General features: G+C 38.6%; 1 protein-coding gene across 2 annotated transcripts in view; it reads left to right on the top strand.

Annotated features, from left to right (window-relative positions):
- Nucleotides 1–20,678, top strand: part of LOC122219989 (24-hydroxycholesterol 7-alpha-hydroxylase) — a 93,311-nt gene that overhangs the window by 39,819 nt on the left and 32,814 nt on the right. For both annotated transcript variants that reach the window (XM_042938971.1, XM_042938970.1), the window contains one exon: nt 19,729–19,862. In XM_042938971.1, the coding sequence (XP_042794905.1) occupies nt 19,729–19,862 (134 nt within the window). The remainder of the gene's footprint in view (nt 1–19,728; nt 19,863–20,678) is intronic.

The following is a 20,678-nucleotide window of genomic DNA, read 5'->3' as shown; positions in this document are numbered from 1 at the left end:
CAGAATCAGAAGCAGGCTCCAGGCTCTGAGCTGTCAGCACAGAGCACGATGTGGGGCTTGAACTGTTGGACTGTGAGATCATGACCTGAGCCAAAGTTGGATGCTCAACCGACTGAGCCACCAGGCTCCCCACGTTACCAAATTCTTTAAGCCTGTTTCTTCTTTAGACAAATGGCAAAATAAGAGTGCCCACCTAATGGAGTTGTTAGGAGAATATGGCAAATATAAAGCAGACAGCACAATATTTGTCAAACTATAGTCGTTTTATGAATCTTAGCCATGACCAAAACTGATATAACCTGTATCAGTTGTATAAAATTTTACAATCTTGTCACATCATGATATTAGTGACTATTATGACTCTGAGTTTTTCTACATTTAAGTATTAGCATTTCCTTTTAAAATGCCATAGTTTTCTTGAATGTTTACAGCAATAATTGAATTATTTTGTATCAGTTGGCCATCCCTTTAAAGGGACTGAATGCAGCAGAAATATATCATGAAGACATTTCTATCTAATATTATCCTAGAGGGTAGAAACAATAGTAACAATAATGGCTAACAGACCCAATTCCAATTGCTTTTTTTTTAATTTAAAAAGTTTCTTTAATGTTTTTTATTGTTTTTTTGTGACAGAGAGAGAGAAAGAGGGAGAGAGAATAAGAGCAGGGGACGGGCAGAGGGACAGAGGGGAACAGAAGATCTGAAGCGGGCTCTGTGCTGACAGCAGCAGGCCCAATGTGGGGCTCGAACTCACAAACCGTGAGATCATGACCTGAGCTCAAGTCAGATGCTTCACCAGCTAAGCTACCCAGGTGCCCCTCAGTGTCCACTTTTTTATATCACTAACTCTTAATGCAAAGTCTGGGTTGGTAGATCTGACTGGCAAAGTCTTATTTTCACATCCTAGCTTCCAGGGAGGCAAGGGGAGCAAGAATCTGGCATTTTTCAGCTCTGTGATGGTAGGCAAGCTTCTGCTGAAACATGGGGTTCAGATATTGCATAGTCAAAACTAACACATATCGATATGTGTATGTAAGTAATGGAATATATATCTTTATATATATATGTGAGTATAGAAAATAAGCATATTTATTATATTACCATATAAATATATTTTTTTATAAATACAAACACATTTCATAAATATAATATGTACCTTTATATCTAAATATTTGTGTACATACACACATAACATCCCTTGACTATTCCCAGGTGAGGTGACCCCTTGCTAACAAAGTCCATGAAAGCAGACAAAGAACAGTTAAATCTTCTCACCTTTCTCATGTCACTTTGTACCTGTATAAACTATGAATTTTCAAAAAACAGTGCAATAATTGACTGACACACCTTTGTGCTGCCCAAAGTCAAATGCTCATTTTTTTTTATTAAAAGTTTTTTTTAGCTTATTTCAAGAGAGAGAGGGAGAAAGAGAGTGGGCAGGGTAAGGGCAGAGAGAGAAGGGGGAGAGAATCCCAAGCAGGCTCCACACTGTCAGTACAGATCCTGATGTGGGGCTCAAACTCATGAACTGTGAGATCATGACATGGGCCGAGATGAAGAGTCAGACACTTAACTGACTGAGCCACCCAGGCACCCCTAATCTTCTTTATCCTGTGTATCTAAAAATTCACACACTTGTAGTTCAACCAAACTTTGTGTGTTTTGATAAAGAAAGAGGAGCTTTTGTCTTTGTTTTTTTCTGAATCTCTTCCTCTTCCTAAAGGGTTTTATCTATTCTCAATATAATGAACATTGCTCTTTGTGCCCATAGAACTGTTCTAAGAAGAAAATTAAGTTATTCATATTTTTACTTTAACATTAAACTACATATTATGCCATATTTGATTTTTTAAAGTATTTACATTTTAATTTGTATAATGTCATTCCATTAACCCACCATTTTGGTTTACTTTTCTTTTTTATTTTAGTTAAAATGTAGGACTACATGTTTGTTTAGGTGCTTCTTGCATTTTTAGCTTCATTGTGCTTTGTATTCTCTAGATAACTACTAAAGGACTATAGGATCACAGAAGATTCACCAACGCAGCATAAATACTCACATTTATGAGCAACTGACCAAAAGCAAGTTCAGGCACTCACATTTGGGACCTGTTTAAGCTATTAAAAAGCAATTTTCTTTTCCAATTTTGGACTCCCACGGTGAGGGTCTGCCCACCAGGAAAGGGTCATTCTATCTTAAAAACAAAACCCAAAAAAAGGCAGTTGAAATCTTTAGCTGGTTATATTGGCCCTTTCTACCCTTCTTTTTTTTTATTTTTTTTTAAACTTTTATTCATTTTTGAGAGAGAGACAGAGCACAAGTGGAGGAGGGGCAGGGAAAGAGGGAGACACAGAATCTGAAGCAGGCTCCAGGCTCTAAGCTGTCAGCACAGACCCCGATGCAGGGCTCAAACCCATGAACTGTGAGATCATGACCTGAGCCAAGTCGGTTGCTTAACCAACTGAGCCACCCAAGCACCCCATCTACCTATTCTTTTTAATGTAAGGGAGCATTAACACTTTTTTTTTGCATTCAGTTTTACTGTGCATTTATTTAAAGGAAAAATTAATAAAACTTAAAAAAAATTTTTTTAATGTTTATTTTTGAGAGAGAGAGAGAGGGAGAGTGAGTGCCAGTGGGTGAGGGACAGAGAGAGAGAGGGAAACACAGAATCTGAAGCAGGCTCCAGGCTCTGAGCTGTCAGCACAGAGCCTGATGTGGGGCTCGAACCCACAAGCTGTGAGATCATGACCTGAGCCAAAGTCAGACGCTCAACTGACTGAGCCACCCAGGCGCCCCAATAAAATTTTTATGTTAATATACAAGGAGCCAGATTAGTAATAGAAATGCACCTACATAGAAATGATCCCTGTCTTACATGAAGTTATTGTTTGTGTATTGTGAAAGATACATTACCAGATTTTCATGGGATTAGAGTCACGAACTTGACTTACAAGTTTCAATCTGGTCGCTCACTAGTTGTGTGACTTTGGATATAAGAGAAAATTTACTCAGAAACAACCAATAATGTTTTTTTATTCCCTTGTGTTCTGATTTAGCAGCAATCCTGACTGGTGATGCATGGTCACTGACATTGTCCAAGTGGCCAGATGCTATATTACATGGTGACGTTGACTCATGTGGCTACACTCACCATACACTGGTCAGAAAAGGTTCTGTCTCTGTCCCTAATTATAAACAAGTATAAAAATTAGCAGTGTGATAAATGAAGTTCAGAACCTGTGGTGCTGTTCTAGGCAAAATCCATATTGTTTGTATTATTACAAATAGTTCGTTGGTTTTACTTCATTGCATTTAAACATTTTCATTTATTCTTGAAACCCCATCTGTACACTTCTTAGCTATATTATAATATGTGTACAATTTCCCTCCGCTTGAGTATGTCTCCATGCCATCTTGCCAACCAATAACAACATTCTTGGAGGACTCCATCATGACATATTAAAGACCCAAGTCCCTCCAGCTAACTGAAGAAGCTCACTCTCATTACCCTTCTGCAACCTGCCAGGGCTCAATGGCTGATAGCCAAAGTTGTGTCTGTGATAGATTCTTGGCCCTTTGTTGCCCAAAATATTGAGAAAAAAGGTCAAGTAGCAGAACCAAGGTCACTTCAATGGAGTCATGAGTAGAGGTAAGTTATTTAATTAAAAAAAATTTTTTTCTCCACTTCCACTGGTTGCTTGAGAATATGTACTTAATATAGAGGTTTTGGAGGCTGTAACTTATCATACAGAAAATTTCTTGCATAGCCTTGTTTTCCTTTGCTAGTCCAACTTTTTAAATACTAGAATGGCAGGCTCCATGCTCAGTATGGAGCCTGCTTAAGATTCTCTCTCTCTCTCTCTCTCTCTGTCTCTCTCTGTTCCTCTCCCTTGATCACATTCTCTCTCTAAAAGTTCTTTAAAACATTAAATAAATAAATACTGGAATGGACCTAGCAAACATTCAGTTATGCTGGAATTTCTCACAAACTACTTGTCATTCATCAACCTTGAAGAACATACGTAGATTACCTAAGAAAGTGTTTATTAATGCAGGATATCCCATCTAGAACTGTTCTAGTCCACTCTGAATATATAATTTTGTTATCCTCTTTTTCCCTTGACCTTAACGACCAAGATGGTGTCACTTTAGAACTCAAAACTTGTTACTTTCCAATCCACTCACTTAGCTGTAAAGATCAGGGTGAAACTTGAACATAAGATTTTTGGCCCACGATAGATTTCCCAGGTGGATACATTTCCTCCTACATTTTCTGCCTCTAATACCTGATTGCATATCTTCTGGTACTCTAAATCAGGAGATTTTGTGTGAAATCACTCTCTCTTTTATTGCCTAGCTTCAACAGGCTGAAAGAGATAGCTATAGATCATTTGATATCCTGTTCAAATTTACAAGCTTGGAGATAGGTCCCACTCAGGCGCTTCTCATTTTATTAAGTGTTTCATGTCTCACTTGGTGGGCACTGTTCATCTGCTTTACTTATCCTCTACATTTTTCATTCTGACAAAGTTCTTTTTTCCATGTGTTCTGTTAGAGAATTATTCAGGCATTTGGATGATCCTCCTTTCCCTTTAGAAAACACTGAGGTAAAGTCCTTAAGATTGGGTTGACATCTTTCCAGAGAACACCATCTAAAAATTCATAATCATTATGTAGAGTTTTTAAATAAAGGGCATCTCTAGGTCAAAATATACTTAACATTTTATAATCTACCTACTGTTGTCTTGTTTACTTCATCTCTCTCTCTTTTATTTATTATCCATTGGACTATGTCCTTTATTCCTTGAAAAAGATACTGTAATTATAAAGCAGGCTTCATTTTATATTCCAGTAAGTAGGGAAACTGATAACCTCTTTGCAATATATGAAAGAAATATTTCTGAAAATAACACAAAATACTGTTTTTTTTTTTTTTTTTTTTCAGAGGAGAATCTTATATAGTTGACTTGGTATAGTGACCTTAAGCTTTTCTCAAAATGATAGAATGGGATTTGGGATATTTTTATATGTGCATGTAATGGAAGAAAGGGTGGGGAGCATCAGTCCCTTAGTTATCAACTCCTGATCTTACATTCGCTAATAATAACCTGTTCTAAGCAACATTGCATTCATTCGTTGGTATCTTTCTCAATCCATTGTCATCACTGCCTCTTTTTAACATACCCAGTCTATGGTTGTGAATGTCGAACTGAAGTCACTGAGCAGAGGCTACTTCCAAAAGATTATTGCTTATAATATTTCAATAGACGTCAAGCAGAGTACCGTGCGCCGGTCATAGATCCCAGAGGAGGACTCTAAATGCTTCTGCAGCTTGGTATCAGAGTCTTTAGGAAAAACACAAAGCAGTAAAGCACTGGATGGAACACACTCCACTTACACACATAGGAGACCCAGCAGTGGGTCTTTCCCTAGCTTACCCCTCTTGTGCCTCAGTGGAAGGAACCGGTGCCCTCTCCCCTTGGAAGACAGATAAAACAGTGGGGGCGGCCAGATGTCAGATGGTGCACGTGCTTTAAGTAGAGACAAAGGAACTTTCACTGTGCCTGCCACAAAGAAGGATACTCCCACATGAGGTGATAAGACCAGCACAGGCTGTACGGGCTCTTTATTCTTGGTAAGGAGTAATCCAAGCCCAAGGCCCATTCTTACACAGCTGAGTTGGAGTCCAAGGACTGGGCTCATGAGACTGACTTTCCCAATGATAGGAACGTGCCTCTTTGATAATAAAATTTTATCCTAGATCCTTCAGATGCCAAAAAGTCATGTCTACCGCTAGAAAAGTCACAAGAACCAGACCTGGAAGGTCTGAAATGACTGAGGGGTTTGGAAAAAGCTGGTGGCTAGAAGGGGTGAGTGAAGCCATGGTTTGCCAGCCTCCAGCGACAACCCCTGAAGCCCCTAGTGCCCATATTCACAGAATCTGTGGACAATCTCTCAGCTTTGTCTTTGCTTTCCCATCTGTATCCACTTTTCTCATCTGTATTCACTGCCAGTGCCTTAAACTGCTTTTTTTTTAAGCCTTCCTATTCATTTTATATCTGTCCTTCCTGTTCATTTAACTGGCATTTGTCTTGCATAAAGAAATTGGGTTAGGACATGACCTATATAGAGGAATTAATAACATTTTATAAAAATATACTTTAAACAAAACAACCTAAATAAAGAAAAAAAGCACACATGTTCCTGGACAGAAGGGTTTAATATCATGAAAATGCCAACCCTTTTCAAGTTAATATATATTTAATCAATTTTAATGAGAATTCCAATGGATTTGGAGCGGGGTAACTAAATGACTTAAATATGTTTTGAAGAACAAGTGTAAATAAAAATAACAATTACTGGAAATATAAATTAGTAAGGCCAGTTTTGTCCTACCTCATTTTAAAACTTATTTATAAAGCTGCTATAACAAAAGAGGACACAGTTGGGATACAATTGATTGGCATAACCCTTATTTGTTTACCTTTTGCCAACAAAAAAGCAAATTCACAATCTTTTCTTTCAAGACTAAAAAAAATATAGGAAAAGGATAATTTTAAAAATTCTCTTTCACATTCTTGAAGCAAAAGTTTTTAAACCATCAACGTTTGCAGTGAATTAATATTCTAGAAACGCACAGTCCTTGGAGACACTATACCTATAAAGAATTTATAGAAAACAGCAGTGAACTAAAAGCCCTTAACTTTGTAGGCTACTATGTACTTCATAGTCTTTCATCTACCATCACCTCACTCTTGAATTTTCTGCCAATTTACAATCTTTTCTCACAAAGTTTTGTCTCACAGAACACGTATAATAAGGCACATGTGTAATGTACATGGACAGTCATGAAGTTAATATTTTGTAAGGAAAAAAGACCCAAAGACTATATCTTTTTTTCTTTATTAAAGAAATATTGGAGAGAGAACACAGAATACCTACTTTTTAAATCATGTTTTTGAAGGATTTCAACACAATAAGCTTATAGTTTGCTTGATATGTTATAGTTGCTTGTTATGTTTGAAATACAAGCTTTGTATTTTCAAAAAGGGTCCAGATATATTTTGCATATATTTTCTCGCCTCAGGAGCTTCCCTGAGTGGACCTCCTTCTCTCAGCCTGTTCCTCGTATTCCAGGGGCTTCTGTGAGATACCTGAATGAGGCGACAGGATATAACTCAGTTCCAGGGATCTCTTCTACTCTTTCTTTAATTAACTCATTATCTTTTTCTGATCTTTTTGCTTCGTGTGCGTGCGTGTGTGCGTGTGTGTGTGTGTGTGTGGAAAATCATATTTACTTCCTAATTGTTTTAGGTGCCCAATAAGCTCCCATTCTATATCTTCAGACGCCATAAATCCAGAGTCACCCCCTACTACATGGATAAGGATCTGATCCTTCTCCAAGAGGGAGGAGAAAGAGACAAGAAGATAGGAAAGGAAAAGGGGAAGGGGAAGGACTAGAGACCAGAAGAGTGTCATCCATGGTGAGATGGATTCTTAAACAGCTCAGCTCTCTGACACAGGGGAACCCCTGATTTATCCCCCAGGTCCCCCTGCCTAGTGACCTCTCTCCATCACCCTCTCCCTTCTGAAAAGTAAAACAGCCTTTCCCTTTCTCAACATACTCTTTTGAATCTCCTTTATTCCTTTCACATCTGCTCTAGAAATTCATTTAGACTTGATTTTTTCCCGTATAAAGACATTTGGCTGTGGTGTGCTCTGTGCCCACTGATACCAGTGGCGCCCAGTCTTGTGGCTCATACTACCTGAGAAGGTCCAGCCCCAAACATAATCCACCACATTCGGGAAAAGCTGGGTCTTACTGTGCAGAATAATGAAGTACCTCATAATTTGCAGCTTGCCTAAACAACTTTACTCTGCAACCTTCTTTACTCGTTAATTCTTTCATTTCTTCTTTCTGTCCTTGATACTCTTTGTTTCTCAGTTCTGGTCTACTCCTGTTCTAGGCCTTTCTCTCTCTCACTGTCTCTCAGTCCTCAGGAATAGAGGAAGGTACATATTTGGAGAAGGGAAAAGTCATTGGAATCTTTATCCAAAACTGAAAATTAATTTTCCCTTCCAATAATGAATGCTCAGTTTCACAATACTTCCTTTTAAGTGTAAAAGGATAAGTGTAGAAAGGGATTGCTTTCCCCATGGGGAGACAGGCCAACAAAGAAATCTTCATCTCACTAAAAATTTCCAGAAATCTGTACTAGCACATTCTTACCACTGATAATTGTTACACGGTCATCTGACATATAAAACCTGTTATGAATAATAGTAACTATTTCAGGACATTTTATCCACTCTTACTCTCTCTATTTGAGATGTACAAACTTTCCCCAGTGAATATAAGTTTCTCTTGGGAAGAAAACAGCAATTTTGTAAATACTAGAAAATATTTCTGGAATAAATTAGAGGTATAATTTTTAAAAATTGAGTTTTTGAACACTGTTTATCCTATTGGTGTTTTTAAAATTCCTGAAGTGAAGGCATGGATGTAAGATAGTTTTTCTCCACTTTGGAATATTGTAAATTATTGATTAGTTCTCTTTAGCTTTGTCTCTGTTCTCTAAAAACTGATTTTTTTTCAGGAGCTTATCTAGAAGTCCCTGGTTGAGAAAACTCATTTCCTACCCTTATTTTTTTTTTATCAGTAATTGATGTCATTGCTTTTTTATTTTTGAGTAGAAGTTTTAGAAATGCTGTATTTTTTTCAAAGCTGTTGTATAATTTCCCTAAATAAGTCTAAAGTAAACGCTAGCTTTTATTACTTAATTTTTTGTTTTTAAGCAAATTATGATGAAGTTGGGGAAGCAAATTTCTTGATCAAATTTTGGTGGGAATCATTGCTCAAGGTTATGAGATCAGTTTCTTTATTTTGCAGCCTGGACCTCATGTATTTTTATCCCAGCCCCACCCTCCTTCATGTGTACTGTGACCTTTTGCACACACCTTAGCTCCAAATATTTTAAACAAGCTGCTCTATGAATATGAAAAGACAACATTTGTAAAGGATCTCCCAGCATAGAAAAGCAAACAGAACTAAGAATCCATGCTTTCAAAAGTATAGAAAGAAGTGGTGGGATGAGTAGCGATACACTCTTTAAATTGCTGTGGAAGTTTATGTTTGCTTTTCGTCACCTTTCCATATGTCCCTGGGCAGTAGATACACCTGCTTTTCATTGTGGAGAAGCATGGAGCCCCCTCAGTCTTCAACCCCATTTTGCAGTCCCACTGTCTGAATCAGACTCCTCAGAATTATGGCTCAGAAGGTCTGAAGGACTTAGCACATGCCTACTGTTCCCCTCCTTTTCTGGATTATTTCCTCCAAGTTGTTAGTTAAATCTTTATGTAATATTATTCCCGAGCTATAGAAACAGGGTGTTTATATTTTCTGTACTTATTTACTTACTGTTTGGGGGGGTGTGTGTGCACGTGCGCACGTGCGTGGATGCTTGCGTGTGTGTCTAAGCAAGGAGAAGGGGCTTGAAATATTAAGGAACAGAGGAGCCACATCTCAAAGAACAACTCACTTTCGTGATTCTATTTGAGTCATGTTCCTTTTTGTAAGCCCAAGAAATCATGGTTTTATGATTAATTTTGGAATTTAAGTTGCTTTTCTTTCTGCCTGAGTGAGTCCAACTCATCCCTCCAGGCTTAGCTGAAACTCTAGCCATAGGAAAGAGGGGACAAACACCCTTGCCACCTAAGTCCTCTCTTGGGAAGCTAATATCATAGTCATTTATATACAGATATTACTTTGTGTCCTTGTGTCCAAAATCCTTTAGGGAGACTAGTGACTGTGTCTTTCTCATTCCTTCCTTCTCTTTCTCCTCTAGGGGAAGCGGTGGGTCGAGGTAAGCCAGGGCAAGGGCTTTCTGGGTGGGTATCGGTTTGAAGACCGCTCTGACACGTCCAAGGTTGTCTCCGGGGACACATTATCTCTGAGGCTTGATAGCTGGCAGGTAGTTATGAGGAATAAATGAAGTGGTCCAAAGTATTTGTGACATTAGATGATCAGTAATTAGTATTATTCTCTTCCTATCTCTTTAACAGCCTCTAGGCTTGGCCTGGCGTAGAACAAATATGAAGCAAATTTATCTTGAGTGAATTAATGGCTAAAGTAATGGAATTCTAATCTATGACACATACTTAAACAGATATGATTCACTGTGCAATAACATGCTTGCCATTGTGCCTATGGAATCCCCAAACCATATATATTTTAGAAATGGTTTACCGTTTCTGAATGCAAAATCATCCTTTCTGTTATTTGGTTTCAAATGGCCTAAGATGTGGTTTGACCTTTATTGCATGTATGCCAAGAACTTAAACAGATGGTTTCTGAATTTTACCCCAAATCGCCCATAACTTCCCTGGTTGTCTTCTGTACTGGTCCCAGTCCCCATTAGGCTCTAGCTCTTTTGATAATTACCTTGGCATTCTTCCAGTGGAGTCTTCTATTTTTAGAGTCAAAATGCTGGAAGAACAAACCACAGATGTGCATTGAAATATGCAGAGTATGGGTACAGAGCCATTTCTGAGAGTTATAATAAGAAAAGTCTTTAACCTAAAGATGTTGTTTGAAAACTTAGCATATTTCCTTTTCTTTTCCTTTGTCTAGTCCCAGAATACTACCTTGTTTGTCCAGCATCACACTGGGATTTGAGAGACTAAAGATATCTAATCAAAATATCTATTTTCCAAGAGTACTCTACATTTCTCATACATTTTTGTTTAAAAAGTTATTAAAGAAGACAATATCAGTAATAAAAACAAACCTTATTTAGCACCTCACGAAATGGACAGTCTCCTTTTGGAGAACTGCAAAATGGGCTGGAAGGCAGGAAGGTTTTATAGGATAAAGAATAAAGAACAAGGAAGAGACAAATAGAAAATATTGGTTAGGGCCACACAGTCATCCTTCTCTAGGGTGAAAAGAAACAAGGAAATAATAAGTACAGAGTTCAGACCTGGCTTGGCATTTGGGGATTGGCAGATGGTATACTGTTTTTCTGATCAAGTGGAGCATTTACAGGGATGTGAAAGTTATCTAAGTTACTGATGTAGCCCGCTGAGCAGAAGTGGCTCCATCTTGGGCCTCGAAAGTTCTTTCAACAGCTGATATATCACATTAGATTTTAAGTATTTTGAACTCAAAACAAACTTTTGTTTCTGTGTGATATAATACAAAACATTTGTAGGCTTTATCTTTTTTAATGTTTAAAATTTTTTTTAATATTTACTTATTTTTGAGACCGAAAGACAGAGCATGAGTGGGGGTAGGGGCAGAGAGAGAGGGAGAGAGAGAATCCCAAGCAAGCTCTTTGCTGTCAACATGAAGCCCAAGGCAGGGCAAGATCCCACAAACCATGAGATCATGACCTGAGCTGAGAGCAGGAGTAGGAATGTTCAACTGACCAAGCCACCCAGGCACCCTAATTTTGCGGTTTACAGTTCACTTAGTTTAATAAGGTTACTTAATTTAAAGGTTTTTATTTATGCATTGTTTTGTTTGATTTAAAAAAAATTTTTTTTAAGTTTATTTAAGAGAGAGAATGTGCGCATAGGCACACATGCATGAGTGGGGGAGGGGCAGAAAGTGAGGGAGAGAGAATCCCAAGCATGGTCTCCCCACTGTTAGCACAGAGCTCAGTGTTGGGCTCGAATTCATGAACTGTGAGATCATGACCTTAGCTGAAATCGTGAGTCAGACACTTACCCAACTGAGCCACCCAGGCTCCCCTTATTATTTTTATTTTAAAGGAGCTCAGAATACTTCACTATTCCTTGAATCCAAACATTTTAGGCCAGAATTATGCCTGTCTTATTATAGGTGGGTCACTTTGGAGTCACGCAAATCTGATTTTAAATACAAACCCTCGTCCTTGGTAGTCATCTATCCTCAATTAAGTAGAAAAAATATTTTTTTTCTGTACCCTGTAGCTACAGTAATGTAAAATACAAAAAAAAAAAAAAAAAAGAAAAAGAGGGATTGTTTGTCCAATGTAGATTCTCTAAATAGATTTTTAAAGAGAAAACATTTTTTTTTTAAAGAAGATTTAAAATCTGAATTGTAGGTCACTGCGAATTTATTTGTAACATCCAGTTGCCAGGGGCCATCTTGGTTTTCAAGATAAAAGTGAAATTGGTTGGAACCCCATCCCGGTGTTCTAGGAATCCTTGGAGGGAGGAATCAGGGAGATGGCAGAGGTGGAAGCTTGTATATCTTGTAGTTTTCTCTTGACTCATGGTTCTTGCATTTGCTGATTTCTCAATTTACATTCTGTCTTCCCTTCTGCATGTTTTGCCTCTTTTTGGTATTGCATTGCCTCACTGGACATCACCCAGATCTTTATTTCCCTGAGTGTACACTTAAGGTTATTTCTTAGCAAACTTTGCAAAACATTAAAAATATGGAACAAGGAAAGAGAAAATGATGTTGCAGCCAGAAAGAACTTAAAATTGAATACTTGACATAAAGTTGAATATTCTTCTGTTCTTACAAGTCTTATCTGCCATTACTCTGAAGAATTTTCCTGGGCTTCCTATCAGGTAATCAGTCACCTGCCATGTAGCTGGGTCATTTCTGTTCTCTCAGATCTCCAGCCTTGTCTTACTTACCTTGAAGACTCCAGCAATTCCAGTCCCTTCTTCCTGTGCAGAGCCACAGACTCTTCCTTTGTTTGACCAAGGACATTCAGGCTTTGTCCCACAGGGCTTCATCTTTTAATGCATGCCATTCATCAGCGATTTAGTTTTCTTTCCTCCTTTCTTCCTTTTCTTTCTTCTCTTCTTTTTTCCTCCTCCCACCCTTCTTCCTCCCTCCCTTCCTCCCTTCCTTCCCATCTTCCTTCCTTTCTTTCCTCAAATACACTTTAAAAGAATTTTGGATCCCCTCATTTTTAATTTGATGTGTAAAATTTATTATCCTGCACTTCAGTAATTTCAAAGGACACTACTCCTGGTATATTGCCTGCATGATTTTAGTCTGTTCAAAATATTTAAATATCAAAAGTTGTAGATTTAGTTCATTCAGTTATGGAAAATGGCTGCCTTATAACCTAATTGTCAAAGTCAGTTCTTATTATCAAACTCATCAGCCAATCCAGCTTGTTTTCTAATGGGAAAGATCTGTCCTATTTTTTTCAATTCAATTCAAATAAATGTGTCATATGTGTGTTGCTCTGATGCTCCCCTCACTTTTGAATTCTAATTTTAAGATAGACACATGGACAAACATGGAAACAGCTATCTGGTTTATGTGCAAGGGCTAGTGGAGAAATGGATAAGACCTGTCTTTGGGCGCCTGGGTTGCTCAGTCGGTTAAGCGTCCGACTTCGGCTCAGGTCGTGATCTTGTGGTCCGTGAGTTTGAGCCCCACGTCGGGCTCTGTGCTGACAGCTCAGAGCCTGGAGCCTGCTTCAGATTCTGTCTCCCTCTCTCTCTGCCCTCCCCCTGCTCACACTCTGTTTCTCTCTCTTTCTCTCTCTGAAAAATAAATAAACATTTAAAAAAAGAAAGAAGGCCTGTCTGCTTTTAATATTTCTTTTCTGTGTCTGCTTTACTTTGCTTTCAAGGGCTCCTTCTTTAGGTACAATGTGTTCTGTACTTGCCCTTTTGTTTGGCACTCAAGAGATTTTTATACTGCAGGGAAAATGTGCCAATGTGAATATCAAGATGACCGAGAGGCAAACTTTTACAAAGTGAGGAAAAGTTGATTGTGTTAGGAGATAGGGAAAGAGAACTGAGCCACAGTTTTTCCTTAGACAGACCCATTTTAGAAGAAAATAAATATGGAAGTACCAGAAAATTGGTTTCCTTAACATTATTGTGTCCACGTGCCCTCTGTTGATGAATGTGATTTGGAGACTATTATACGACAGTATCTTTTAAACAAAAACCATTCTTTTCCTAAGAGATTATATTTTCCATGCATATAGACACATATTACAGGATTATTCAGATGCTATGCTAGCCATTGTCCACTTGACTTGGTTATATAAACGATCTGTGTAATAAAGGTCACACAGAATTTATGGTACTTGTAAAATTCCAATGCTGGAATAAAATCTAGACTTCTGAGCAATAGGAGGTACAATGAGGAGCAAACAAGCAGCTTGTTCCCTTGATGCTTCTTAGTCAGGAATTAGCAAGCTTTTTCTGTATAATACCATAGAGTAAATTGTTTTAGGCTTTATGGAACAGAAGGTCTCTGTCACCACTGTTCAACTCTGCCATTGTAATGTGAAAACATCCCTAGGCAATAAATAACAAACGAGTTTTGCTGTGTTCCAATAAAACTTTATTTGCAATAACAGATGGTAAGCTGGATTTAGCCTACTGGCCATAGTTTGCCAACCCATGTCCTTGACTATGGCCTTATATAAGAGAGAAGAAGAGTAGGACCCAAATATATGGCTACAAGTAAGCTTAAGTCAATGATATCCAGAAGGCACTTTGGCAGTCTGATTCTGATGAAGACGGCACCTTTGTAGCTGTAAAAATGATATAATTTTGAGCCAGTTCTGAAATCCTGGCCAATTAAAACTTCAGTCGGAGTTATTTCATTTTAGGGTTCATAGTAAGAAATAAAACCCCTTTGCTGTCTTGTACTTTCATGTGAATAAAAACGAGTGACTTTGGTGTTGATACAGTTGACCCTTGAACAACACTGGCCTGAACTATACATGGAAGTTTTTGAATAAATATATGAGACAATATTGACATAGATACTGACAGATGATTCATTTCATAAACAGATGATATAAATTTATGGTATCATATATATAGTACAATATTGTAAATGTACTCTTGCTTCCTTATGCTTTTCTTACTAGCATTCTCTTTTCTCTAGTTTACTTTATTCTAAGAATACAGTATATTATATATAACATAAAATGTGTGCTATTAATTGTTTATGTTACTATTAAGGCTTCTGGTCAATACTAGGCTATTAGTAGTTAAATTGTTGGCAAGTCAAAAGTTATAGGTGGATTTTTGACTGGAGTTTGAGGGGGGTGGTCAGCACTCCTAACCCCTGCATTGTTCAAGGGTCAGCTATGCATCTGCTCAGAACTTCTGATTTAAATCTTATTTTTTCCCACTTAGTATGTTTCCCTCCATTGTCTTAAAGAGATAATTTTAAAACTGGTGATAGAAACTGTTTGAAACCCAGATTATTTAATAACATTCAAGAATTTCTTCTACTTCTTTCAGTCCAGCACAGTGGTTCTTAGAGTATGTTTGCTGGGCCAGCAGGCATCAATAGCACCTGAGAATTTACCAGAAGCAGATGCTTGGGCCCTACTTCAGACTTACTGAATCAGAAACTTGGAGGGTAGGGCCTTGTGATCTGTGTTGTAACAAGCCCCCAGGTGATGCTGAGGCATGCTTAATGTTTGAGAACTACTGGTCTAGCTTATACCAAGTTTTCAGTTAATTCTTTTTTTTAATGTTTACTTATTTATTTTTGAGAGAGAGATATAGACAGCGAGCAGGGGAGGGGCAGAGAGAGAGAGGGAGACAGAATCCCAAGCAGGCTCTACATTGTTGGTGCAGAGCCCGATGCAGGGCTTGAACTCACAAACTGTGAGATCATGGCCTAGACCAAAACCAAGAGTTGGACGCTCCACTGACTGAGCCACCCAGGTGCCCCTCAAGATGCCTTTTAGACGTGCAAGCAGTGCCATCAAGAAGCCAGTTGGATAAAAATAAGATGGAGCTCAGGAAGGTGATCAAAGGCAGATGATAAAATTCACCAGCCCACTGATGATATTTTATAGAAAAGTATTTGTTTGAAAACCACAGAAAAAGAATCTAGTTAGGGAAGAGAGGAAGGCCCAGAACCGAAACCTGGACTCTCCTGGGGCACATTCAGAGGTTGGATAAAGGAGCCACCTGTCATTAGCTCTGGCTTCAGCTGGTGTGGGCAGTCTGGGACTGCAATGAGGACCCCTGATCTTGTCACTTCCTACACTGAACTCTGTTCCAGCCAGCTGCATTCCTATTATGTGAACATGCCCTTTACTAATCCTTTGTTCTGATTTTACTTCTTCTGTGGAGCCTCTCTGACATCCCCTTCACACCTGCCCCTCCCCACCCACCCCAGTGTGGTCACTGTCACCACTGTGCCCCATAGCACATTGCACATTTTGATGTGGTAACACTTACCACATGTTAATTACTTTTAGTTCTGTGCCTTTTCTATCAGACTATGTACCTTGAGAGCCAAGGTTCTTCCGTTCATGTTCATCCTCAGCACTTGGACACTGCTAAGAGGTTCTCAGTAAATATCTGTTGGGTGAATGATTGGAAGAATTCCGCAGACCTGGTGTCCAATTAGTATTGGATATGCTTTCAAACTGTAATCTCCCAACTAAGGTTTCAGGGAAAAGAATCACTTTACTAGCTACGGAGCAAAATCAATCAGGAAGGTGTGGTTTCTAAAGAGTTATTACTAAATTTTCACTAATAATAATGGTAACAATAATAAATACCACCTTATATTGAACGCTTACCTCATGTTAGACACCGTGCTAAGTTTGTGTGCCATTTATAAACTCATCAGTTAGAACCTCAGAATTCCTCATTTCAACACTGTCTGGGCAAAGCACTTACCCTTCCTTTTTTCAGTTTTAGAATTTGTTGTCTTTTTAAGTGTAATATCTTTAAACCTTCAATTTCTTGTTTCCCCTGCAGTGCTTAGTTAGCACTTTGCTCTCCACTAAATGCCAAATAAATATTTGCTCACTTGATTTAGTAGTGATAGCTCTTGCATAGGCAATGATCTCAGCCATTTTTTTTTTAATTTTTTTTTTTTTAACGTTTATTTATTTTTGAGACAGAGAGAGACAGAGCATGAGCAGGGGAGGGTCAGAGAGAGAGGGAGACACAGAATCCGAAACAGGCTCCAGGCTCTGAGCTGTCAGCACAGAGCCCGACGCGGGGCTCGAACTCACGGACCGTGAGATCATGACCTGAGCCGAAGTCGGCCGCTTAACCGACTGAGCCACCCAGGCGCCCCCATTTTTTTTTTTTTTCAAATAAAAAATTTCTGATTCTGACCGTGGATTCTCTAAATTAACTTTTTTTTCTGAATTAGCTTAGAAAGTCCAGGGATAGCTCGGGGAAAGTATGAAGAAGTAAAATTTTTGTTCCATGGCATATCAAGATAGTTTTCTGATGGTAATAATTCCTTTGGTTCCCAGTAACTACTTGCAGAAGATTTGGCCACATGCAAGCTGAGACATTTGATATGTGCTGGTAATGCTGAAACAAATGAAAACCAGGGTTTGTTTGTTTGTTTGTTGAAGGATTATCTCAGAGAGTATCCATAGCCAGTATATAGCTACTTATCTTTTGTGTCCTGGTTAAATAGCTATTGATGATGCTGGTGTAGGTAATGGGAGTTTTTAAAAGTTTGGGAACGTTAGCGTAAATAGCTGTTTCTCCTGTGGGATTTCTCAAAACCTGTAATATGCTGATGTGTTCAGTGAATCACCAAGAGAATGCTAACATTTCCTGTGAATTTGGTTGGCCATAAAACGTTTTTTTCTGCTTTGAACTTTGGACATCTTGCAAATGCTTCATAGAACACAATTTGGAAAAACTGTGATATTTAGGTTGTGAAGATGCAGAAGCCATACCTATTATTTTCCCATCCCTGTTATGGAAAAGCAAAAGCAAAAGTTTTGTGAGACAATGTCCGTGAAGGCTAAACAAATGGCCCATAAGGTCACTGGTCTCTTTTTAAATATTAGGTTACTTAGGTCTGAGCAAATGAGCAGAAGGTCTTAGTAAAGAACAGTGCTGTGTATCACTATTTCATTGTTGGAAGGTTCATCCTTTCTTGGCCCAAGAGAGGAAGCCCCCAGATTCTCGAGTCTTCACATTTTCTAGAATGGTGTCATGGATCATCTGTAATGGCCCCAGGAGATTTCTCACTGTTCCATCACATTTATACCACCTTCCGGACCCATTACACCCATTGCCATTTTCCGAACATACCCGTGCTTTGTACAGTCTTCCTTTTGCTTTTCCTCTTTCCTTTGCCTGGACTGTTCATTCATCATCTCCCCATGTTGAAGTTGGACCTTTGTTAATTCAGCAGTTATTTATTAAAGTCTACTCTTTGCAAGGAACTCATTATAATCATAGTTGTAGACAAAGATACTCAAAATATTTTGCTTTTCTTTTAGTTAGACATGAACCTCCCTGCTTTTTTAAAAAAATGTTTATTTATTTCTGAGACAGAGAGAGACAGAGCATGAGTGGCGGGGTGGGGGGAGCAGAGAGAGAGGGAGACACAGAATCCAAAGCAGGCTCCAAGCTCCGATCTGTCAGCACAGAGCCCGACGCGGGGCTCGAACTCACGAACTGTGAGATCATGACCTGAGCTGAAGTTGGTCGCTCATCTGACTGAGCCACCCAGGTGCCCCTGAACCTCCCTGCTTTTATATTAGAATAAAATACCAGAATATTTTACACATCACAGAACAGTTTCCTTACTTGCATGGTGTACCAGTTAACTATAGGCTTATCTTTTACCTCCTAGTAGACTAAATGCATTGCAAGAATGTCTTTTAAAAAAAAAAAAACTTTTTTAAATGTTTATTTATCTTTGAGAGAGAGACAGAGTACAAGTGGGGAGAGAGCAGAGAGGGAGACATAGAATCCGAACCAGGCTCCAGGCTCTGAGCTGTCAGTACAGAGCCATATGAGGGACTTGAACTCATGAACCGTGAGATCATGACCTGAGCCGAAGTCAGACGCTTAACTGACTGAGCCACCCAGGTGCCCCACAAGAGTGTCTTAATTATTGTACCCTAGTAGAGCCTAACTCAACTCCTGGCCCTTACTTGGTGCTCAAGAATCTGTCAAGTTGAATGGAATGTATAGATGTCCCTATGGGTATTAGTAGAACTATAGCTTAGAAAGCCTGGTTTCAGATTTGCTTCTGACTAAGGAATTACAGATGTACTGACAGGTCAGATTTCCCAGGTAGCACCCACCTATAACTGTCTTGCAGAATGGGTTTACTTTAGAACCAGATTCGTCAAGAATCTAAGACACGGCTGGAGACTCTTATCCATGCATTGCCACTACAGTTGGGAAGCAAATGTGCAACTTGGCTTAATCAAACTGACAGTGTTTTTTTACTTTTATTAACCAGTACTGTCAAAACAAATTGAAAGCTGGGTTGTTTCAAGTAATTTTCAGAATGCAAACATTTTATTTGAAATACCACTAATTAAAATGTCTAAGTGGACTGAAAGGGCCCAACTATATTTTGGGTCATGGAAGGATTGACCCCAATCCTTTTTCAGATACCTTCAATCTAAACATAAACTAAGGTATGCACATTACGTTAGGAATGTTTGGTGCACCTATGTTTAGAGGGAGAGCTCATCATTCCAGATGTAATACATGTCCCTCATTGTCCCTTTCCTCATGTTCTTTTTGGACCTTCTGAAATGTATGATTGAAAAATCAAAAGCAAAACCAAAAATGAATCAGCAGGGAAGAGGCAGAAATAGCAAGCCAGGTGGCTTCTCCGATCTTTTACTTTATGCGTTTGAAGCCAATCTTCTATTGCTGTTTCCTTAAGTGGAAGGAATATTTAGGCAAGAAAGAAAGAAAGGAGTGAACCGTGAAATCACTCTCTGGCCTCTTTAGGTCGGTCTTTTAAACAAATCTTGAAATTCTCTCTACAGGTAAAGATAAGATAAAAGTATCTGAGGATGACTTGAAGAAACTCCCACTGATCAGATGGTGCATTTTGGAAACCCTTCGTTTAAGAGCCCCTGGTATCATTACTAGAAAAGTGATGAAGCCTGTTCAAATTTTGGTGAGCTTTGGTTTGGTTTTAAAATAGTCAACCTTTGAAGGAAAAAAGGTACATATTTTGCCGTATGTCATTAGATAATTCCTCAAGTTCCATTAAGGAAACAGGTTACGGATGAGAGTTGTGCCGTAACATTTTTATTAATGTGAATATTTATCTGTTGGCAGCTATTTTAGCTAAAACGTAACTCTTCGATGATCATTTTGGCTATGTGATCCCACATCAGAATTAATATGATCCTATTTAGGTCAAGCAGGTGGATTAGATAGTCTGCTGAACCAATGGGCAAGTAATCTTGAGCAATGGGTTCAGGAATTGAGGGTATGAGGAAAGTTCCTTTGGGTAACTGGAAGGTAGTTTCAGACTACAGACAACAGCCAGGGAAACAGCGGGAAAGCTCTGGATGATAGCAACTGATATTAGCAGCCAGCAGCTGAGTGAGGGAGAGAGGTCCTTCCTATGAGCAAAGTAGGAGAAAATTTGCAAGTGCTCCATGGCAGCTATGTTCGTGTGGCTGACTTTTAATTCCGTATTTGGCAAATCAGTCAGGCAGAACAAAATATTTTTTTTTCAGAATGATTTGACTTAGGGCCTGCATTATCCAGATAGATCACATTTACTCAGCTCTCAACTCTTGTTAGCTTTTTAATAATACAGTTTGATACAGTTTTTAGTAGTGAAAGACAAAAGAGACAAAAAAAAAATCAAAATTTTATAAAAGTTGCAGCTACACCCAAAGGAGACATAGTTTATTTACCTGGTCTTACATACATTACAGCATTTAGTTTTAGTGGGATTTTAACAGTTTATGCTTTTAAA

The sequence above is a fragment of the Panthera leo genome, chromosome B2 (assembly GCF_018350215.1).
Source record: "Panthera leo isolate Ple1 chromosome B2, P.leo_Ple1_pat1.1, whole genome shotgun sequence".
Lineage (NCBI taxonomy): Eukaryota > Metazoa > Chordata > Mammalia > Carnivora > Felidae > Panthera > Panthera leo.
The sequence above is the reverse complement of the archived record's forward strand: the minus strand, read 5'-3'. Positions and strand labels throughout refer to the sequence as shown.